This window comes from Eurosta solidaginis, chromosome 1 (assembly GCF_040869045.1).
Source record: "Eurosta solidaginis isolate ZX-2024a chromosome 1, ASM4086904v1, whole genome shotgun sequence".
Taxonomy (NCBI): Eukaryota; Metazoa; Arthropoda; class Insecta; order Diptera; family Tephritidae; genus Eurosta; species Eurosta solidaginis.
In genome coordinates, this window is record NC_090319.1 from 340,391,677 (window position 1) to 340,417,378 (window position 25,702).

General features: G+C 35.8%; 1 protein-coding gene across 1 annotated transcript in view; it reads right to left on the reverse strand.

Moving 5' to 3' along the window:
- The window catches only part of Dhc98D (Dynein heavy chain at 89D), a 322,849-nt gene that overhangs the window by 161,452 nt on the left and 135,695 nt on the right, over positions 1-25,702 (reverse strand). Inside the window, exons 28-30 of the mRNA XM_067773518.1 lie at positions 25,011-25,115; positions 18,560-18,718; positions 5,438-5,548 (exon numbers count right to left, since the gene is read on the reverse strand). Coding sequence (XP_067629619.1) covers positions 5,438-5,548; positions 18,560-18,718; positions 25,011-25,115 — 375 coding nt within the window. The remainder of the gene's footprint in view (positions 1-5,437; positions 5,549-18,559; positions 18,719-25,010; positions 25,116-25,702) is intronic.

Consider the following 25,702-nt stretch of genomic DNA (forward strand, 5'->3'; position numbering starts at 1 on the left):
ACATGAACATGATATTGGCTGCAATATCGGCACAAATGTCAGAAATGTCATCACAAATATGTCATAACAGCTCGAAGTATAAAAGACAAATATAACATCACAACTGGAAAAACAGAAGACATATATGGCATCTCAATTGGAATCACAGGAGGCACGTATATCCGAAATGCCGGCAGAAATTTCAGCGAAGATATCATCTCAGATCTCTATACAACTTGAAGTGCAGGAAGTCCGTGTATCATCTAAGCTGGAAGCGCGCACGGAAGAGAAACTAACCCAATTTTATGAAGGTTTCAGGTACCGACAGGAAAAGATCGAGGCCGAGGTAAATGCTCTGAAAGATCGGATTAAGGAGTTACAATTGAACCGTCTAATCACTTCAACGTCTACTCTGAAGGTAAAATGCCCAACATTTGATGGTTATGTTCCTTTCCAATTTAAAAGACGTCAGCAGCGAATAACTGGAATGCCGAAGATAAAGTTGCTGCATTGTTTGTGGCTTTAAAAGGACCAGCTGCTGAGATATTACAAACCATCACAGAGTACGAACGTAAAAGTTATGAAGCATTGATGGCCGCTGTAGAACGATGGTACGGAAGCGAACACAGGAAGCAGATCTACCAAATAAAATTGCAAAACCGGTACCAAAAAGCTAAATAGACTTTGCAGGAGTTTTCCTCGGATGTTGAAAGATTGGCTCATCTATCAAATGCGGACGCACCCATGGAATACACCGAGAGAGTAAATATCCAGAGCTTTATAAATGGCATACGGGACATGGAAACGAAGCGAGCTAAACAGTATCCCATGCACTGGCTCAGGAAACTGCCTCACTCTTGAGTAAGCACGCATACAAAGCTCATCGCGTGGAAGTGGAAAGGCTAGATTGGGTAGACACAATTTTGGAAGCACTGAAGGGATTACAACAGAAAAATGCCGGAGTTATGAAGTGTTTCAAGTGCGGTAACCCAAGTCACATTGCACGTCATTGCAGCACCGGTCATGGTAGTTCCAACTTGGCTGGTCGTAAACGCAAAGCTGGAGGAGATAAGCAAGAGTGAGTCAAATGTAAAGATCGAGAAATTGTCACAGCTATTGAATGTCGTGTGATACCTATCTCGCAAACTGGAAGGAAATCGAGCAGTCTTACCGTCAAAGGAAATGTGGATGGCAAGGAGCGTGTACTGACTGTAGATAAGGGCGCATTTCATTCTTTAATCCGATCCGATTTGGTCAACAGGAGAGCAAAGCCATTACCTGCAGCATGATTGCGTACGATTATTGGCCAGTACAACCAAGTCCAGGGGGAAGTGGTATGTGAAGTCCTAATTGGGGAGGTCATGGTTCTACACAAATTCGTTGTGGCAGAGATAGTTGATGAAGTCATATTGGGAGTGGATTTCTAAGTTGACTAAAACATCAGGATCGATATGCAGAGAAGGATTATGCAGTATAAGAACAAGGTTATGTCACATAACTTCAGTTTGGAAAAAGGGTTCAGCAGTAATCGAGTGCTGGTGAAAGAGATTGGACAAAAACCACACAAGTCAAAGGCAGTAGATCGGGCAAAGGTTGATGGAACGAATGAACCAAACAAATCAAAATTGAAGTTACCTGCGAGAAAAAACACTGGCATTGACAAACCTTAAAGGATGCATAAAACGACTGAAAGAATTTTCCAGAAAGAATACAAGGGTGGTTTCAAGCCAGCGCGCACTACTTCTGTGAAACGTCAAAACGATACTGATGATACAAAGTCAATCCGTCAAGATCAAGCTCAGCGGAGTAGTTCTTCATTGGCCAAAGAACAGAGGGTGAGGAAACGGCCCAGGGTAATGTGTAGTAAGATGAAACACAGGCACGGCAAGAACTTTAATTCGGAAGGTTTCTTGGAGGGAGATTTGGTATTGCTATAAAACCCTCACCGGCGGAAAGGTGTTCCATCCAAATATCGGTACAGTTGGGAAGGCCCGTACAGAGTTGTGAAGATGTCCAGTGATGTCACCTACCGCATACAAATAATTGGGAAACCTCGAAATAGAACAGTGGTTCATTTTGAGAAGCTAGCAGCGGTTAGATCGAGAGATCTATGAGAAGCTATACACGTGCATCTGTAGATATCGAAAATTTTTCGATGAATCAGCGATAACTTACCAATAATAAAACGATAGATTTTCCATAACATATTGATATTTTCTTGGACACAAATCGATAACTCTTATGTGAATGATCGATAACTCTTCGGTGAATGATCGATAACTCTTCAATTATAAATCATTAACATTCCGATTACAAACCGATAGCACCTAGACAATAAATAGAAACTCATTGTCATTGAAAGCAATTGTACAATAATTCAATAACAAATTGATAACTCGTCTATACCTCGTCGATAGCACACCTATGTATAATAAATCGATAACTCATTGATAACAAACAGTGCACATTTCGATAACAAAATAATAACACGCTGTCCAATTTTAGTTTCGGCTTCGGCTTTGACTCTTTCCTTTCTTCCTTTTTTTATTTTCTTTTCTTTTCTTTTCTTTTCTTTTCTCTTCTTTTCTTTTCTTTTCTTTTCTTTTCTTTTCTTTTCTTTTCTTTCCTTTTCTTTTCTTTACTTTTCATTTTCTTTTTTTGCTTTCCTTGCTTTACTTAGCATCGTTATTATCATCATCATTGTCGACGTTCTTAATTTATTTTTCTTTTTCTTCAACCTCTTCTGTTTCATCTTCTTTAAATTCACTTATTTTGCTTTTTCGTTTCCTATCTCCTTTATATATATATGTATCACCGATTTCTTTTTTCTGTTATCGTTAATTTCCATTAATTTATTTCCTGCATGATGTCATGTCGCTCATATCAACTCTTCCTCGTTCAGTGTTCTCATATTACGTTACAGTATAGTGACTACTACGTTATGTATTAGAGCTTACAATTTCCACGATATTTTTCAAGAAGACATTTCCTGCGAATATCGGCTTCTCGTTAGATTCGCGAATCTTGAAATACTCGTAAGACTCGTAAGCTTTCAGACATCCAATTGAATACCTACATGGTCAATATTATATAACCTTAAATAAGAAACAACGGAGTGTATTTCTCGAAACTCGAAATTCTCGCTGGCGTTCAACCAGAAGTCGCAAGTTTTATTCTTTATTCCCCATACAGTATATCAGTCTCACACACTACGCATTCCACTTCTGAAGACAATGCTCACGCTTGTTCTTACATTCTTTATTCCCTTATACCATGAACAAAGATTTTTCCACATAAACAATAACTTGGTGCGATATAGTTCCGAAGCGATCTAGGCTCTTGCAATTTGCGTCTGGCTGTTTATTTTAATTTTTCCTACAAATCAATTGGAAGGGACTCACAAGTTTTAGCGACTCCGCAAAGCAGATGAATTTTCACAGGAAAGCTTTTCATGTCAAAAATACACTCGAAGTGTTTGTCATACCACTGCCGAGGCGCGAAGCTGCTTGTAAAAACTTGTTCTGAGTATTTTGATTTTGTTCTGTGCAATTGTATAAAGCGAATTTGTTGCATAATTGGCACTTTTTTTACTGGCAAGCTTTTAATAGCTGAAATGCATTCAGAAGGCTTGACAACCCACTCTGCTCTTATATTTCTCTGTTTTTTATATAAGAGGTTATGTACAACAGGTAACATTTTGAAAATGACATCAATCAATATTACTTTGAAATGTGCCAATCAAATTAACGCCGATTCCCATCTACATGCTGCATAATAAAACGTTTCTGTCAAAACTTAAATGTTACATTTAAACAAATAAACAATGTTTAGCAAATAGCTGAAGTTGATGTCGGTGCAAGCCTTAAAAAATGTACCGCTTCATTTGCCACTTATTCTGAATGCTAAGGGACCACAGAGCGCGCTGCACTATTGCGATAGTTGCTTGTGGGCAGCAAAAAACAACGCACATTTTTGGGAGCATACCGAACTTACTTCACATTCATTTTGACCCAATAGAATAACCAATGACCACATACATGCATACATGCAAGGCGCGATAACCTCCGAAGATATTTTAGGCCGAGCCTCTCTTCCCACTTGCGTCGTGCTTCTTTTAGTTTTTCCTAAAAATTGGCGGGACGGAACCTACATGATTTTACGCCGACTCCGAACGGCACCTGCAAGGCAGATGAGTTTTCACGACAAGATTTTCATGGCAGAAATACACTCCGAGTGTTTGCCACAAACTTCCGAGGGGGACCCGGTAAAAAAAAAATTGTATACCCAGCTGTACTTGTACATAGGGTATTATAACTTTAATTTTATAACGGTTGGTTGTAAAGGAATCGAGACAGATACAGACATCCAAATAGATATAGACTTTCAAAATCATCAGTTTCGAAAAACAAAAAATTGGTTCAGCCGTGTTCGCCCGTCCGTATGTGCATCTGTCCGTCCGTTAACACGATAACTTCAACAAAATATTGCGATATCCTCACTAAATTCGGTATACGGGTTTATCTGGACGCAGAATAGATTGGTATGGAAAATGAGCGAAATCGGACGATAACCAGCCCCACTTTTTCGATATCGAAAATTTAGAAAAATAGAAAAAATAAGATAATTCATAAACAAATACCACTAAGCTAATGAAATTGGGTAGGCGAATTAGTTTTGTCACGCAAAACATAAATTCCAAAAAATTTTGGAATATGTGCGTGGCACCACCCTTATTTAGAAGAATAAAATTTGGAGACACTATCCTTGCCAAATTATATAGACCGAGTGAAGATAATCAGAATCGGTTAAACACCACGCCCATTTCTCCTAAAGATCTAACATTAACAAAGTTTGCAATAACTCTATGGTATATAACTACATTTGACTGACGGATAAGCACCAATTAAGTAAGTGGGTGGCATGGTTGAGCTAAAAACAAAACTTAACCAAGTTTTTAAAATGGGCGTTACCCCCTCCCCCATTTTCTTACTTGTTTCTAATTGAAACAATTTTTTTATAAATTTGTAAGTTACTTTGCCTGGGAGTTGAACCCAGTACCCTCGGTATGGTAGGCGGAACACCAGATGGCCGCCAAGTGTGCCTTAAAATGGTTCTTCCTCAAAATTAATTTCTTGAAAATACAATACGCTTGTAAGCCTTTGCAATGCACATCTGTTGAGCGCACCGCTGAGAACGCCTTTTTGGATACTTCCGTTAAAGCGAGTGGGTAAGATGTTGTGCAAATGAAAACATTATTATCTGGAAGTGCTAATTCAAACCCGTGTGTTTCAGCCCGTTTCAAATAAAAATAAGTAAGGAAAGCAGCAAAAAAGCGCTTTATACAATGGATAAGAGCATTTGTAAGAGCATATTCGTCCTTAATTTGTCTACTGGGATTCTATGTGAGTAAATATGTTTATTTTATACAGTAATTTAATATGCACACATTTCACATTACCTCTCGTTCGGTTGGCCTATTCATCTCACGAAAAATATTCGAAAATAATCCATCAATCCAATCACGTGTTTCCATGTCAAGGTAGCCGTATAATTCGATTACCGAACAAGCCTGCAATGAAAAAAATAAAAAAAAAAGAAATATGAAAAGATATTGTTAGCATCAAAATTAAGGCACGCAAAAAACTGTAAATAATATTGAGCGGCAGCTAAAATAAAATCAATTGAAAACGATGGAGCTACAAAAAGCAATATGCGAGCGTATTGGTACATACAAATTATACAAATGCAAATAAGAGTTTTTGTTAAATTTTCAGATGTTATTGTTCAGTTGTACACTGAAGTTTGCACATTACGGCATGCCTAAGCTAAGTTTAATTAAAATTTAATGTTATTTGATTTTATATTATTTAAATTAAGTTGATTTTTTTTTATCTCATTAATTTTCTTTTATTTCATTTTATTTTATTTTATTTTATTTTAATTTAATTTATTTTATTTTAATTTATTCTACTCAATTTTCTCTTTTATTTTATTTTTATTCTTTTTAGTTTATTTTATTTTAGTTTATCTTATTTAATTTAATTTAATTTAATTTTATTTTATTTTATTTCATTTTATTTTATTTTATTATATTTTATTTTAATTTATTCTACTCAATTTTTTATTTTATTTTATTAAATTTTATTTTATTTCATTTTATTTATTATACTCAGCATGCTTTGCACGCAGAGTATATTAACTTTGATTGGATATCGGTTGGTTGTACAGGTATAAAAAAATCGAGATAGATATAGATTTTCATATATCAAAATCATCCCTATCCGTTAACACGATAAGTTGAGTAAATATTGAGATATCTTCACCCAATTTGGTACACGAGCTTATCTGGAACAGAATAGATTGGTATTGAAAATGAGCCAAATCGGATGAAAACCACGCCCACTTCTTATATGTATAACATTTTGGAAAACACAAAAAATCTGACTATTTAGTAAATAATACACCTAGAATGTTGAAATTTGACATGTGGACTGATATTGAGACTCTCGATAAAAATTGGAAAACAATTTTAAAATGGGCGTGACACCGCCCACTTGTGATAAAATCAATTTTACAAATATTATTAATCATAAATCAAAAACCGTTAAACCTATCGTAACAAAATTCGGCAGAGAGGTTGCCTTTACTATAAGGAATGCTTTGAAGAAAAATTAACGAAATCGGTTAAGGACCACGGCCACTTTTATATATAAGATTCGTGGACGAATAAAATAAGCTATATCTTTGCAAATAAATAATAGTTTAAAACAAGTAAGAACGGGACTGTCTTCGGCTGTGCCGAAGACTTCATACCTTTCATGAATGGGGCTGAACAATAATCTTATCCCTTTCGTAATCTCCGAATAATCGGATGTATAAGATAAGAAATATATAGTGAACAGATCTGCATACCTTAACGATTTTTAAGATAAATATAAAATAAAAAACAGGTAGGTAATTTGTGTGAGGATGCAAAGTTTCAGGTTTTTTGTGGTCTGCGTGTAAAAACTATGACTACGAATCACGTATTTCAACAATATATGACGTAAGCGTAACTATTTGATGAAATTTGATGAATTTTGAAGCTTCTAGCCGTAAAAAAGGGGTCAAAATGACAGTTTATATGAAGTATATAATATATATATCACCGATCTCTATGATTTTTTCAGACAACAATATATGCTATATACGTAACCATTTTGTGAAATTTGAAGCTTCTTGCTGTTAAAATGGGGCCAAAATCGTAAAAAATATATATATATACTATATATATATACTATATATACCATCATATATATATTATATATATCACCGATCTCTATGATTTTTTGACAAAACAATACATACTATATACGTAAGCAATCGGTGAAATTTGAAGCGTATAGCTGTTAAAATGGGGTAGAAATTGCGAAAAGTTTCTTATCTGAACAATCCGTTGTATGAGATATATACTATATATACAACCGATCTCTATGATTTTTTCAGACAACAATATATGCTATATCGTAACTATGCGGTGAAATTTGAAGCTTCTAACATGTTTAAATGGGGCTAAAATTTGCGAAAATATATATATATATACTATATATATATACTATATATACCACCATATATATACTATATATACCACCGATCTTTATGATTTTTTCAGACAACAATATATGCTATATATGTAAGCATTCGTTGAAATTTGAAGCCTCTAGCTCTTAAAATAGGGCAGTAATTACGAAAAGTTCCTTATCTGAACAATCGGTTGGGGCGGATATATACTATATATACGACCGATCTCATCAATTTTTTCAGGCAACAATATGTGCAATATACGAAAGTATATGGTGATGTCTGAAGCTTCAATCTGTTAAATTGGGTAAGATATTACAAAAATCCTCTTTTTCTGAAAAATCGGTTGTATGGAGGATATATGCTATAGTGGTCCGATCCGGTCTGTTCCGACAAATGTCTAATCGGACACCCAAATACACCCGATCACCAAATTTTATCAAGATATCTCAAAAATTGAGGGACTAGTTTGCATACAAACAGACAGACGGACAGAGGGACATGGCTAAATCAACTCAGCTCTTCAACCTGATTATTTCGGTATACTTAATGGTGGGTCTATCTATTTTCCTTTAAGGACTTACAATTTTCGGTTTCGTGACGAAATTAATATACCATTTCATTTTCATGAAAGGTATAAAAATAGGTAGGTAATCTGTGTGGGGATGCAAAGCTTCACGTTTTTTTGTGGTCTGCATGTAAAAACTATGACTACGAATCACGTCTTTCAAAAATATATGACGTAAACGTAACTATTTGATGAAATTTGATGAATTTTGAAGCTTCTAGCTGTAAAAAAGGGGCAAAAATGATAGTTTATATGAAGTATATAATATATATACCACCGATCTCTATGATTTTTTCAGACAACAATATATGCTATATACGTAAGCATTTTGTGAAATTTGAAGCTTATAGCTGTTAAAATGAGGCAGAAATCGCAAAAAAAAATATATATACTATATATATATATATACTATATATACCATCATATATATATTATATATATCACCGATCTCTATGATTTTTTGACACAACAATACATACTATATACGTAAGCAATCGGTGAAATTTGAAGCTTATAGCTGTTAAAATGGGGTAGAAATTGCGAAAAGTTTCTTATCTGAACAATCCGTTGTATGAGATATATACTATATATACAACCGATCTCTATGAGTTTTTCAGACAACAACGTATGCTATATACGTAAGCAATCGGTGAAATTTGAAGCTTATAGCTGTTAAAATGGGGTAGAAATTGCGAAAAGTTTCTTATCTGAACAATCGGTTGTATGAGATATATACTACATATACAACCGATTTCTATGATTTCTTTAGACAACAATATATGCTATATACGTAAGCAATCGGTGAAATTTGAAGCTTATAGCTATTAAAATGGGGTAGAAATTGCGAAAAGTTTCTTATCTGAACAATCGGTTGTATGAGATATATACTATATATACAACCGATATCTATGATTTTTTTAGACAACAATGTATGCTATATACGTAAGTATTCTGTGAAATTTGAAGCTTCTAGCTGTTAAAATGGGGCTAAAATTTGCAAAAATATATATATATATATGTATATACTATATATATATACTATATATACCACCATATATAAACTATATATACCACCGATCTTTATGATTTTTTCAGACAACAATATATGCTATATACGTAAGCATTCGTTGAAATTTGAAGCCTCTAGCTCTTAAAATAGGGCAGTAATTACGAAAAGTTCCTTATCTGAACAATCGGTTGTATGGGATATATACTATATATACGACCGATCTCATAAATTTTTTCAGGCAACAATACGTGAAATATACGAAAGTATATGGTGAAGTTTGAAGCTTCAATCTGTTAAATTGGGTAAGATATTACAAAAATCCTCTTTTTCTGAAAAATCGGTTGTATGGAGGATATATGCTATAGTGGTCCGATCCGGCCGGTTCCGACAAATGTCTAATCGGACACCCAAATACACCCGCTCACCAAATTTTATCAAGATATCTCAAAAATTGAGGGACTAGTTTGCATACAAACACACAGACGGACAGACGGACATGGCTAAATCAACTCAGCTCTTCAACCTGATTATTTCGGTATACTTAATGGTGGGTCTATCTATTTTCGTTTAAGGACTTACAATTTTCGGTTTCGTGACGAAATTAATATGCCATTTCATTTTCATGAAAGGTATAAAAACTAAAAAACACACTTTTGTAGCTAACCGAACTAAAAAATAAAAAATAATTTTCAATTAAAAAGAGTTTATATAACAGTAGTAGAAGGTCAAACAATCATTCATATCTTTCCTCTCAGATAGTTGCCAATAGAATGATTGTAACATTCAATATCAAGCACCCCACGCTTTTTACTCTGAATTAAATTATTCTGTTAATAACTTACATTTTATTATAATTTTATTTTGAGGTGATTAACTATAAATGATTGTTTGACCTTCTACTACGGTTATATAAACTCTTTTTAATGGAAAATTATTTTCTATTTTTTAGTTCGGTTAGCTATAAAAGCGTGTTTTTAAGTTTTTTTAAACTATTATTTATTTTTAATTTTTTAGTTCAAATAATTTTAAAAGTTTTAGTAGAGAATGATGAAACCTCGAAACGCCATCGGTCCATGGATGAATCCAACTCCACGGCACCGAAAAGGGCCAAAAACGCAGGGAGGTTGGACGCGGTCTTTCGCCGAAATTGCCAAGGATGGCAGGATCCCGAAATAACAGTGGAAGAGCATCGAGGCCGCGCTCGCTACGGTGGCCGTTAAGCTTAGGAAAGACAACCCTGTTCCACCGCCATCTTACACCGTTGCAGGGTGGTTCCAGGGCAATGTCAAGCTAATTGCCTGTGACGACGCCAGGTCGGTAAACCTCTATAGGGCCGCCGTCACGATGATAGGGGTGGTATATCCGGGCGCGCGCCTCAAGGTGGTGGAGGCGCGTGATATCCCCTCACGACCAAGGGCTAGAACCTGGGTTCCAGTGACGCCAACGGAACCAGCTGACATCCTGGAGCTGCTCCAGGAGTACAACCCGCCACAGGTTTGGAAGTCAACCCGGATAAAACCGAGCTTGTCCTCTTTACGAGGAGTTACAAAGTACCAAATCTTACACCGCCAAGAATTGGAGGTAGGTTCTTAGCGTTTAGCGATCAAGTCAAGTATTTGGGAGTCATTCTGGATAGGAAGCTATTATGGAGTGACCATATAGTGGAGCGATCCAAGAAGGCAGCAGCAGAGCTGTTCACCTGCAAGAGGGCAATTGGCACCTCCTGGAGATTCTCCCCTAAGGTGATCTACTGGATTTACACAGCCATTGTGCGCCCGATTCTTCTTTATGGTGCCTTGGTCTGGTGGCTTGCACTAGCTAAAAGTACCTATCTTAAAATGCTTCAAAAGGTGCAGCGGAGTTCGGAGCTCTGCATTACCGGGTCTCTCGGCTCTACTCAAGATTCCATTACATACATACGTGCATACATAGATACATAGATAGCTACAGGCCAAGCTAACAAAAGCGTGTTAAAAAGGGCTCCAGTATGCTCTTTCGTAGATGTGCCATGCATCCACTTCTATCATTAATAAAGGAATGCGTTTTTCGCATTATGTCCAAGGTTTCAAATCTTTAGCCATTAGGGGTGGTCATAAGTTCAATTGACCTTATGTCCGTTAACCTTATGTCAGCCCACCATCACATTATTGCATTGCCATTGAACCTTGATACGTGTGCAAAGTTTCAATCAAACTTATGGCCATTCAAAGTCGTAACAACGCCAATTGACCTTATGACCGTAGACCTTATGCCACCACACCATCACATTAATGCATTGTCATCGAGCCTAGATACGTGTTCAAAGTTTCAATCAAACTTATGGCCATTGAAAGGGGTAACAACGCCAATTGACCTTATGGCCGTTGACCTTATGTCACCACACCATCACATTAATGCATTGTCATCGAGCATTGATACGTGTGCAAAGTTTCAATCAAACTTATGGCGATTCAAAGTGGTAATTAGGCCAATTGACCTTATGTCACCACTCCACCACATTAATGCATTGTCATCGGTCCTTGATATGTACGCAAAGTTTCAAATTAATCAGACTTCTAGAAACCGGTGAAAATTAAGCTGAAATATTCCGTTACATACAGGCCAAGCTAATAAAAGGGTGTTAAAAGAGCTTTATATCAATAGTATTTCATTTCCCAAGTGGATTTTTAACAATAAATAGGAAACACTTCAAATTTAAAAAAATGGGCGTGGCACCGTCCCTTTTACGACCAAGCCATTTTCTATGTTTGGGGAGCCATACCTCGAAGAAAAATTAACGGATCGTAATAAAATTGGGTACACTGATTTTCCTTATAGCAGAAAATATGTCTTGTAAATATGGACAGGATCGGTTAAAGACCACGGCTACTTAGATATAAAACAAATTTAAAAGGGCCGTAGACTAGAATAATAAGCTATAACTTAGCAAAAACTAGTTTTGAAACAACGATATTTCACTTATCAAGTTTTATTGTAAGAGGAAATGGGGAGACATTTTTTTTTAACGGGCGGTGCTACGTGTTATGTAGGAAAGTAATTTATCTGAAATGAAATGTACAATTGAAGCTCACGCTGAGTATATAATGTTCGGTTACACCCGAACTTAGACACCTTTGTTTGTTTTTTATTTTATTTTTATTTATTCCACTTTATTTTATTTTATTTTATTTTATTTTATATTATTCCATTTTATTTCAATTTGTTTTTATTTCAGATTGGGTTTATTTCGGATTGGGTCGATACCTTCCCGGAGTAAGAGAATATGTAGCAGTCCTGCTGCAAGGAGCTGCTGGGAGAATGACAATTTGTGGGAGGGACGAAACAAATTAAATGGGGTCACACTGAAATGACAGTCCTTGGTCGGGAAAAATCCGGAGTCGCTCCGGTACATAGAACCGACTGCCTTGGGAAGCGGTAATAGTCTAGTCGAGGGGTCGACTGCTAATACGCTACCAAAGATATCGAGAGAGATGTCAAACGACGCGTCTTGACATCAGTATTAATAATCCGAAGGAGGAAAGGAAAAATTTTAACTCGTTCAAAAGATATTAACGAAAAACTGAAAAAAGACCCGCGGATACCTCCGAAAACGGGGGTGGGATCCATAGTATTTCTGCGCAGAACACCTTTCTGAGTTGGCGGCCTTCGGCCGCGCTTATAAAAAATAACCCAGGGCTACGCCATGCCAAGTGCGGGTGTGTGGTATACTTTCCTAAAACCTCGAATAATGCGACAGACAAAAACCTGGAATGTCCAGCATCTTAATGGGAATGTTTTTAGTGAGTGTTTGTGATATAGATGATCTTTTGCCAGCTATTGATACGGAACATTCCCGAAATTAGTACCATTATTATACTAGCCACACCACATTGTGGACGATTTGATAATGTCTTTGATCTTAATTTATTTATTTTATTTTATTTTATCTTATTTTATTTTATTTTATTTTATTTTGTCTTATTTTATATCATGATTTTATTTCGGGCCTCAAAATATTCACATAAAGTTACAATTAAGGAACAGGGTCAGCGGGCATTAGTTGTTTCCTAGAAAGGGACCTAGCACACAAGGGACTTATTTCACATTGTCTACGGACTTTATTTCCCCTTACAAAGGGAACCTTTGTTTTACAAAATTTGTATAGAAATACTATGTTGTGGTCTCTCACATCAGTGTGAATCATCTTTGGTAGTTCCACTCCCCAAAATATTATCTTCTTCGTAGCGTCAATTAGAAATATCCGGAAGGATGAGCCGTTTAAGGAAGTGGGAAAACGTCATTTTGCACAGAATTGAAGCTGATCACTTTTTCAGAGTCCTTGCGCGCAAGTTTCCACTGATCATCCTTAATGTGCCTAGACGATAACGATAATTAGTTTACAGACAAGCTGGGAATCCTATCGCCAGCATCTGATCACCGTGAGGTGCCCCTGCTAGCGCCCGCCTGTCTTTGATTTAGTTCCGCTTTTTAAACCATACTAGAGTAAAAATCAACTGAAAGCTTGGACTTTTAAAAACTCACAATTTAATGATCGATTATTAAGCTTTTAAATAAACTTTTTATCCTTTACCATTTTTGTAACAATGTTTTGGTCGTCACTTCCTTTATATGGATTTTCTTTTATGTATTCAAATGTATTTTGCATATCATTTGGACAAATCAAGCTTTTGCCATATTAACGCCACCAACACATACATTCAAGGTAATTTAAACTTATTGCTCATAATGGACTTTAGTAATTAAATGTGAATTTAAAAGGGGACAAAAAAATAAAATTTGTCCATTTGTTGCACGCGTGTGAAGGTAGCAATTGCAATTACGCAAATTACAAAATCCTTGGCTAATAACCGGAATCACCTTTACAAGCTATCATCCGGCTACACAAGCACCAAAACACAAAAGCGACCAACACAATACAATGAACAAATAATGGGGGAGAAGGAAAAATAATGTAGTCCAACGTTTTCCAGCGCTAACGTGCATTCCAAGTTTTTTTTTTTTAACTGACGAGGCATTTCGAGGAGCGTACTGTTAAGTTGAGCGAGTTTAAGCGGAAGCCAACCGTACCGAAATGACAAAGGCTACTGCCGGAGAGGCGGCAGATGCTCCGACAAAATGTCGAAGGCTTGCGTTTAAGTTGCATCAATGTTGCATTTGTTCGGTTTCTGGTTGTTTTGTTTGATGTAGGTCCGTTGGTCAAATGGTCAGGATGTTAGAGAGATCAAAACAAAAGGTACAAAGGCCTTTGAGAGCAACAGGCGGCTACAAATTTGCTATGGTACTTTTGCTTTTGTTGTTGTTTTATATTATGCTGCTATGTTGCTTTTGTTTTAAATTGAGTTTTCTGGTTCTTGATGTTTTTTCTTTAATGAAATCAGCAGATCTGACATAAAGATATGCTTGTTATACCCAGTAGTGCTAGCATGCGGTCCCCACTTTGTTCAAGTAAAAGTCGCTTTTACTTTTCTACTTTTTTACGCAAAATTGTATATGACTACGGCTTCTTTCTTGATCTCAAAAATTTTGGAAAACAGTAAGTTGAGACTTCGAATTTATAAAAGTAAAAAGAATCAAGCTATGTAAACGTAATTTCTACGTTGAGGAAAAATTTTTATTCTCAGAAACGCAGAATGGCTACAGCGTACAATTTGTAAAGGTGCTCATGCAATGGCTCCTTCCAGCTCCCAACAACACCACTTTGGCTCTGTATGGCTCTTAACAACAAACAAATTAATGTTCATAGCACAAGATGCAACATGATTACAGCATGTTTTGAAATTCCAAGGAATTTTAAATTGAACTGGCGCCAGCATTTCACAAACTTAAACGAACGGTACGAAAATCGAACAACATTCATTCACTGTTGGCCGGCCTGCACCTGATGAGATACCGATGGCGAGTATCGAAGGAGGTATAATGATGAGCTGTATGAGCTTTACCCAGATATAACGATAGTGTAGCGAATAAAACCCGCTTTGCTGGCTAGGTCATGTTATGTGAATAGACGAAGGACGAAGTATTTCAGTCGACACCGCAGTTTGGAAGCAGAAGGGGTAGACCTCTACTGAGTTAGGAGAGGTAGGTGGAGGAAGACTTGACCTCCCTTGGTGCCACCAATTGGCGCCAGTTATGGCAAAACAGGGAAACATGAAATTATGATGATGATGATGACTCTGCGTTTATTGTCATCACGACTGAATATTCTTTAGAACACCATTCATAAATCTATTCAGCTCCTCATCTCCATGTTTGAACATCGACATTGAGGGATGTTTTTTTATTTATTTTATTTATTCTATATGTATTTATTATTTATTGTATAAGTAATGTATCTTTCGTCTTTAGGATCTAAATATTGTGTTCCTTATCTCCTAAGCTATGAAGAAATTAGGCGAATTGCTCCCTCCATACCTCTTTGGTTTTAAAACAATTTTTCATCAGCCGGTCTCTGTGGTTATTATTCGAAGGCTTTTCTCTTTCCTCGTCATTTTGCATTGATCTCCACGTACAGAAGCGAACACAAAATTAGCAGTGGACATTTTTATCAAATTTCGTTTACTGTATTCTTTTTTTAATTTTTTATCACTAAAAAAAAACTCGTATGAATTTTGTTACTTAAACTATATGAACCAATTTCAAAACCGTTTTCGAAAAAACTCAAGCATTCGACGTAGTTTTACGAAAATCTTGAACCTTTTATTTAAAGTTTTCTGGGTTTTCATTTGAGTATGCAGTTTTGTAGCCAAATGTTGTTGTTGATATTGTAGCTATAAGGACTCTCCTCGAAGGCATTGGGGAGTGTTATCGATCTTTATTGTCCTTTGTCGGATGAAGATCCGGTACGTTCCGGTACCAAGCACCATTAAGGCACCTGCCCGACCATCTCGAGAACGATTTAGTATGACCACATGAAGCCTTCTAAGCCATACCGCCCTCCCAGCCACTGGATCTATGAGAAACTTAGGGTTGCCAGAGCAATCTCTTTCAATATGCAGATTTGTAGTCCAACTAGTCCAACGAAATACCAGCTATAGGTCTCTCGAATTTCGTTTTAATTTTGGACACATTTTTTATCGAAGTGTTTCAGTGTAGCTTTCATATAAAAAATGAAGCTATGCGCTCTTCATATGGAAAAAAATATTTCAGATTGGCTTCAGTCAAAAAATTCAGTTTTTTTTTTAATAATACAAAATAAGAAGAATAATTAAAAGTAAATAAACAAGTAAGGAAGGCTAAGTTCGGGTGTAACCGAACATTATATACTCAGCTGCGAGCTTTGGCGACAAAATAAGGGAAAATCACATTGTAGGAAAATGAACCTAGGGTAAACCTAGAATGTGTTTGTGTGACATGGGTATCAAATGGAAGGTATTAAAGAGGAGTTTAAGAGGGAGTGGGCCATAGTGCTATAGGTGGACGCCATTTAGGGATATCGCCAGAAAGGTGGACCAGGGCTGACTCTAGAATTTGTTTGTACGATATTGGTATCAAACGAAAGGTGTTAATGAGTATTTTAAAAGGGAGTGGGCCTTAGTTCTATGGGTGGACGCCTTTTCGAGATATCGCCATAAAGGTGGACCAGGGTGACTCTAGAATTTCTTTGTACGATATGGATATCAAAGGAAAGGTGTTAATGAGTATTTTAAAGGGTAGTAGGCCTTAGCTCCATAGGTGGACGGCTTTTCGAGATATCGCTATAAAGGTGGATCAGGGTGACTCTATAATGTGTTTGTATGATATGGGTATCATATTAAAGGTATTAATGAGGGTTTTAAAAGGGAGTGGTGGTAGTTGTATATGTGAAGGCATTTTCGAGAGGTCGACCAAAATGTGGACCAGGGTGACCCAGAACATCATTTGTCGGGTACTGCTAATTTATTTGTATATGTAATACCACGAACAGTATTCCTGCCATGATTCCAAGGGCTTTTGATTTCGTCCTGCAGAACTTTTTCATTTTCTTCTATTTAATATGGTAAGTGTCCCATCCATTTTACAAAATTTTTTCTAAAGTTATATTTTGCGTCAATAAACCAATCCAATTACTATGTCACATCCCTTTTTTCGTATTTGGTATAGAAATATGGCATTTTTCGTAATTTTTGAAATCGAAAAAGTGGGCGTGGTCATAGTCGGATTTCGGCCATTTTTTATGTCAATACAAAGTGAGCTCAGATAAGTACGTGAACTGAGTTTAGTAAAGATATATCGATTTTTGCCCAAATTGTCGTGTTAACGGCCGAGCGGAAGGAGAGACAGTCGACTGTGTATAAAAACTGGGCGTGGCCTCAATCGAAGGGCGGCCTTTTTCACAGAAAACAGTTATCGTCCTAGAATCTAAGTCCCTATCAAACTTCACAAGGTTTGGTAAATTTTTGTTCGATTTATGGCATTAGAAGTATCCTAGACAAATTAAATGAAAAAGGGTGGAGCCATGCCCATTTTGAAATTTTCTTTTATTTTTGTATTGTGTTGCACCACATCATTACTGGAGTTGAATGTTGACATAATTTACTTATATATTGTAAAGATATTAAATTTTTTGTTAAAATTTGAATTTAAAAGTTTTTTATTAAAGTGGGCGTGGTCGTTCTCTGATTGCGCTAATTTTTATTAAGCATACATATAGTAATAGGAGTAACGTTCCTGCCAAATTGTAGTAATAGAAAAGAAATTAAAAAAAAATTATTAGAAATTAGCGTTTTTACAACCCCCTTTTAAAACCAAGGCATCACTGTGATAAATTTGCATGTCGTAAACATAGTTGTTTGGGTTTTTTATTCAACCGTTTTAAAAAATGAAGGTATCACTGTGACACAATAAGCGATTTTTAAATCGACACGCCCTACTGTACCAACAACCGTTATCCAATTAAAGTTATTATGCTATGTGAGCTCTGCTCAACTTAGTATAATAAATGTAAGGCGTGGTAACCTCAGAAGAGATTTTGTTCCGAGCTTCTCTTCCAATTTGCGTCGTGCTCCGAACGGCATCTGCAAGGCAGATGAGTTTTCACTGAGAGCTTTTCATGGCAGAAATACACTCGGAGTTGAAATTGCTTTGGCCGGGGTGTGAACCCAGGATCTTCGGTGCGGTAGGCGGAGCACGCTACCATCACACCACGGCGGCCGCCGAAATAAGAAGAAGAAGAATTAAATTGACGAAAAAGAATTAAATTGACGAAATTTGATAAAAATTTATTGACCGAGATGCTGCTTTAAAAAGTAAAAATGCAATCATTTTATAAACTTTTTAAAACCACTACTGGGTATAATGTTTAACTATATGGCTGGAGCTTAATCTTTCTTTCTTTTTTATCGTATTCTTTTATATAGTCGATGTTGTTCTATAGCTGTACCACAAAAGCAATGGAGCAACATCGACATGTGCTATAGGATCTATGTAAGCATTTAAGTGTGAATCAAGTAAAATGGTAAACTCACCTTGGGGTTAAGTACGGTGCACTTGGTTGGCAAGCCCATGTAGCATTGTGCCTTAATTAGTGTATTTATAACGACAGTCTTGCCACCACCTGTTGGACCAACAATCATGGTCGAATGTCGGGTCATCATGGTCTCGTACATTTGCACTACTTTATCCTCCTGCATTGAGACATCACAAACATCAAGTGAATACCATTAAAGATCCAGTAGTTCGGTTGAGTAGGTTAACATAAATTTCATACAAATTTAAAAAGTGTGGTGTTGACCAGTTGATGAGTTGTGAATAGACGTTGCAGATGAGTGATGATAAGAGGTTTTTTGTTTGCATTTGGAATGTAGAAAAATGAAATAAAATGAAAGAAAAAGAAAATTAGTCTGTGATAAAGTATGCTTTACAAATTTTAACACTAAAATTGCAGTGGAAATTTTCAACAAATTAACTTACATATTTTGTTTTTATACCTTTCATGAACATGAAATGGTATATTAACTTTGGTCCGATGGTTGTAACGTTGAGAAATATAGAAGATAGACTCACCGTTAAGTATACCGAATTTGTCAGGGCGACGACCTGAGTTGATATAGTCATGTCCGTCTGTCCGTCCGTCTGTCTGTTTGAACGCAAACTAGTCCCTCAAATTTTGAGATATCTCAATGAAATTTGGCACAAGGATGTATTTTTGTATTATATTGACATTTGTCGGATCCGGTGGGATCGGACCACTATAACATATATCTCCCATATAACCGATCGTTCAGATAAGACGATTTTGGTTATTCCCGCCGCAATTTAGAAAGTATAAACGTGAAACTCGGTGACATATATTCTAATATATCATAGAAGATATCCTGAAGAAATCATTTTTATTGGAGCTATATATAGTATATATCCCATACAACCGATCGTTCAGATAGAAAGATTTTTGGCCATTTCTCCCTTAGTTTCCAATATAAAAACGTGAAATTTGGTGATATATATTCCAATATATCATGGAAGATTTCCAGTAAAAATCATTTCGATCGGAGCTATTAAAGGTGTTAACAATGCTAAGAGAGTAGACGTGTTCTTACTTCGCTGCAATAAAATACATTTAGAAACAGATATACGTCATTTTAATTATTTAAATTACGAGGTAGTTCTTAGTTAATCCATTTGCAACCAGTTTGTGGAATCCGTTTTTGTCATATTTTGCTTGCTTTTGAAATACGTAAATAAATTTAATATAAATTCACAATATGGCTCAAAGACCAAAGACTAAAACTACTCGGCAAACAGCGGCGGCATCTTCCCCACTTCTCACTCCAACGTTTGCTAAAATCTTCAGCAATTGAGAGTCCACCGCCAATTTCGAGTGAGATTTCGCGCATAGAGGCAAAAATCATTCTGTGGAAAGAGAGCATCGTGGAACATCTAAAAGAGTCAGAGGAGCGAGTTTTGCAGAGAGTTGGTGAGTTGGCAGCGGAGATAGCAAATTTAAAAATCAATTATAGCAAAATGGAAAAAAGGGTTGAGTTGGCTGAAAGTGAATGTAGACAGCTTAGATCAGATGTAATTTCTTTAAAAAGCCAGCTCAGTGAATGCCAAAATAATGCGGTGCTGTCTGATTTATTGTTAAGTGGGGTCCCCCAAACGCCAAATGAGGATTTGTCTGGAGTATTTCAGAGCATATGTCGCACGGTTCAAATAAGCGTGCCAACAATACGTGATGTTTTTCGAATTAAAAGGAGCAAAAATGGCAACTCACCCATAATAATAAAGCTCAATTCGCCTACCGAACGCTCTTTGCTTTTAAGAGCAATTGCGAATTTTTGTAAAACAAACAAAAGGCCATTGACACTCAGTGATATTGGGCATAGTGGAAATGGCAAAATATTTGTCCATGAGTGCCTTACGAAGAATAACCGCGAGATATTACAGTATGCATTGCAACTGAAAAAACAGAAGCGAATCACTGCTGTTTTCTCAATTCGTGGATGTATGTATGTCCGCGCTAGTCAACAAAGCGAAGCGCAGAAAATTAATGACAGAGAGAGCGCTGATAAAATTGCAGCAGTCAGCACATAGAAAAGTACTCAACCATAAACATATGATAAACATGACTTACTCATTATTGATTTTTTGTTTATTCTCAATTTTTATTACTTCTTTTTTTATGGTGTTTATTTCCCTAACTTTACTCTTTATGTTCTCAATATTTCTAATTGATTTTTACAGCTTACTTAAAATCATCCAGCTTGTTTATTTTGATTATGGATAAATTGACCAATGATTGTGCTGACAGTGGGCATGTAAAGTTCATACTGAGTCAAATTTCAAAAGAACATGCATTTAATTTATGTCGCCTAAATACACGTAGTCTTACGGTTGAAAAATTAGATTATCTTTCTTATGTATTTGCTGAGCAAAATATTGATTTAATTTGCATCACTGAGACTTGGTTTAGATGCAGTGTTGATGATCGGTCATACGCGATTAATGACTATGCATTACTGCGAAATGACAGAAAAGGCAATATTCGTGGTGGTGGAGTTGCAATTTATTGCAGAGGTTTTAAACCCAAAGATAGTTTATTGTTCAGATGACGCAAGTGTGGTTGAATATATTTTCATTGAAATAGGTGACTCACGAACAAACTGCTTCGTAGCGTGTATTTATAACCCGAGTAGGACTAACGATTTGGAAGATTTATTTAAGAAAATTTCTGAATTTACAGTTAAATACCAACATGTTGTCATCTGCGGAGATCTTAATGTTGATCTTCTTATTAACGATTCCCGTAGTAGAAGCATTCTTGGTAATTTTCAGGCTTATGAGTTGAACATTGTTAACCAGTTCGCGACACGCTTTGCGCCAAATAGTAAACCTAGCATGCTAGATCTTATATGCGTTAACAATACTAAGTTTGTAAACCATGTTGACCAAATTCCTATGGAGGGTATCTCTGACCATGAAATGATTTTCCTATCCTATGGTTTAAAATTTAATGCGATAGAGCACGACATAGAATTGACGTACAGGGATTTTAATGGCATAGTGATAGAAGCATTAAATGAAGAGGCCTCTCGTCTGGACTGGAGTGGATGTTTTTCATTTTCTCAGTTAGATGAAAAGTTGAAATATTTTAGTAATCTGGTCCACTACCTCTTCAGTAGATTTGTACCTCTTAAAACCATTAGAGTTCGAAGTAATAAGAAACCATGGTTTACAAGAGAAATTTTAAATCTTATAAAAAAAACGGGGTAGAGCATACAGGGAATGGAAGATATCTCAGAGTAAAAACCACTGGGAAGTTTACCGCCGTTTGCGTAACCAAGCTACCCTGTGCATTCGGAATGCCAAGATAGCATACCTAAACACAAAATTTAATAATAATTTGCCCCCTAAAACGCTTTGGCAAAATCTTCGCTCGTTGGGAATATCTAATAACAGTAAAATTCAATGTAATTTTGATCCAAATGAAATGAACCAACATTTTTTGGGCAGTAGTTCTGATGGTAATACTAATGATAGTATCGATAATATGTCTTTCAGTGTAGGCAGTACACCAAATATCAATCGCTTCGATTTCTCAGTGGTTACAGAGGCTGAAGTGTTAAACGCTATATTTGCTATTAAGTCGAATGCTGTAGGAATCGATGGAATTAGCATACGATTTATCAAACTGATCCTTCCTGTTGTTATCTCTCCGCTTACTCACATTTTTAATTTTTCTGTAACTAGCAGTAGTTTTCCTAGTCAATGGAAAATAGCCAATGTTGTCCCGGTCCCCAAAACTAAGTCTCCGAGCTCCTGCAATGAGTTTAGACTGATAAGTCTGTTGCCCTCTTTATCGAAGGTATATGAGAAGTTATTGACAACGCAAATAACTGAACATATAACTACGAATAACTTGCTATCGGACGTCCAGTCGGGATTCAGAGGGCACAGCTGTGCGTCATCCGTGTTAAAGATTCTTGAAGATATACGTCCAGCCTATGACAATAATGAACTTACTGTGTTAGTACTACTGGATTTCTCCAAAGCGTTTGATACGGTTGATTTCAAAATACTTCTTTTCAAGCTCGAAGCCAGCTATAATTTCAGCCCTTTTGCAATCAAGTTAATGCGAAGTTATCTCCTCGAGCGATTTCAACAGGTTCAATGCGATAACCAGGTCTCTAGTCTAAAACCAATCACATCTGGTGTTCCACAGGGATCGATCCTAGGACCATTATTGTTTACACTCTTCATCAATGACATAGTTACTTGTTGCCACAATGCCTCCATACATTTATATGCAGACGATACCCAATTATACATGTCTCGACCTATCGGTCTTTCCGAAGACTTATTTGCTAGACTGAATGAAGACTTAAGACGTATAGCAAACTGGGATAACCTAAATAAACTATCTCTCAATGCAGCTAAATCTAAGGCGATTACGATAGCAAATACATCAAATGACGTAAACAACTTTCCTGATATTATTCTCAATGGAGATAAAATTATTTTTCATAATGTGGTAACTAATTTAGGTTATAAAATCAACTCCAACTGACTTGTGTTGACCATATCAACCTTGTGGTGAGGAAGATATATAATACCTTGCGTAATTTATACAGAACTGCCTATTTGTTACCACGAGACGCTAAGATGAAACTGGTCAAAGCTCTAATATTACCTCAAGTCTCTTATGGTGAACTAGTATACGGTAACCTGGACTCAATGTCACTCAACAAATTGCAGCTGGCCTTTAACAATGTTGCCCGGTTTGTTTTTTCTAAAAAGAAATTTGATCACATATCTTCTTAAGCAATGCAGATTCTTGGATTCGATATCTATAATTTCCTAAAAATGCGAAATCTCTGTTTTTTGCATAAGCTAATACACTCACAAAAGCCGCCTTACTTATTTAACAAACTAAGTTTCTGCCAATCTACACGGACTTTGAATCTAGTAGTCCCGAATTTTAAGTACACAACGTCATCCAGAATGTTCTTTGTCAGTACAATCCGTCTATGGAACTCACTCCCATACGCAACAAAAGCTATTAGGAAAGCAGGATGTTTTAAGCAGGCAGTATTATCTTTTCTCAACTCTTAACCTACCTTTTAATTATATATCTTTATCCTTGTCACAAAAATTTTGAACTGAGGATGTTTAATTGTTAAAGAATAAGTTTATTTTATTATATTTTTAACTCTTGTATTTGCGTTATATTATATTAGATTATATTATATTATATTATATTATATTATATTATATTACTCTACTTTTATTTTTGATAATGTGATACGATTGATGTACTATCTAAAAGACTATGTCTTACTTGTACAAAAACTCAAATAAATAAATGAAATAAATGAAATGAAATGAAATATATATCCCATGCAACCGATTGTTCAGATAAGGAGGTTTTTTCCAATTTTTTTATTTTATACTTATCTTAAAAATCGTTTAGGTATGTACATCTGTTCACTATATATTTCTTATCTTTTACATCCGATTATTTGGAGATTACGAAAGGGATAAGATTATTGTTCAGCCCCATTCATGTAAGGTATGAAGTATTCGGCACAGCCGTAAACAGTCCGGTCCTTACTTGTTTTGTTTATTTCCCTTTTGTTAAAAACAAATTTATCTGAATTTAATTTCGAAACTTCCAGAAAATTTTACGCAAATTTTGAGCTTTTTATTTAAAGTTTTCTGAATTTTTTGAGTTTGCAGTTTTGTAGCACAATCAAATTTAGTCTAACAAAGTACGAGATCTAGGTCTATATAAATTCGCATTGATTACTATGAGACTCAAAAAATTTAGAGAAGTCCACATAAAAAGTTGGAAATTTTAGTAAAACATTCTCGAATGTTTTTCGAGAAAGTTTTAGAATTGGCACACCGTTACAAAATTTATAGAAGTTTTTTCTTAAAATAAAGACAAGTAGAACTTTAATGACGAAATTTGTTAAAAATAGGCACTGACGCTATTTTTCTGTTCGCTGCTGTTTGTGCCTAAAACTGCTTAAAACGTCTTTGAATCTCACCCTCTCTTGTATTCATGTCAAAGTGTCAACTATCCGTTATGTCTAAATCGTGTAGCTCGAAGCGGACAACCGCTTTTAACGGCTTTATGCAAACAGATAAAAGCTAAGTTTGTAGCAAAGCAACAAAAATATAGCCATAAGAAAGACTTCTTCCAGCCACGACTAAAATTTCGTGCAACTTCTTTGCATTTAACTTATAACTCTTAATTTTTTTGTTGAGCATTTTGCTTTATTTGAAAAGCACTTTTAAGGACTACAAAAATTGTTGTTGAATGTGGTCTAGCAAACACCACAAGACGGTATGAACTGTCAAAATATTAACATTATAAAGACTTTCAGAATGTCAGTCACTTCAAAGAAATTCTTTGAATTCAACAAAAAAAAAATTGATTGGGGTCTGTTGTTTGCTTTTGTTTGATTGTTTACTTACCTGATCCGCTAGCAGCACATAACCGTCTGTAGTGAGAGTTTGTCGCACGGCAGCATTAAAGTCAGGATAACCAATACGAGGACAATCAATTCCAGGAAACAAGTCCTAAAATTGAAAATAAAGGTATTTATTTAATTTAATATTTACAAAACTAAAACACAGAACAATCTAAGGAACTTAAATTTTGTTATTGAGGAAAGTAAATTGAGTTTTTCCAAAAGAGCCTCAGCCAAGAGCAACCCAGTAAAGCTACCGTTTGGGTTAAATTTATATAACGATCCCAAGTGGAAGGAAAATTACCGAACGTCGCGTGACAATTGGAAAATAAGGAGTGAGTGCCAAATACTCGTGAAGTTCGGTGTGTAAAAGAGGTGTACGTCTGGAAATATTATTTTTTTTAATTAACTATGTAGAGCTCACACAGAGATGAAATTAAACCACAATAAAGGTAGCTTTATCAGAAACAAATAGTCTAAGTCGGTTTATAATCGGTAAAAACTGATACCGAAAAGTTATTATTTTATTATTGAGAGCGCATTATTATCTTCGAGTCGGTCTCTAACCGACTTTTTATCTAAAGGTTAGATAGAAAGTTTTATGGTATCCATTTCATAACAAATCGATGAATCGTCGTTGGTAATTCGATAACTTTTCGGTAGCATATTGATACATTTTTGCTAACAAAACACAAA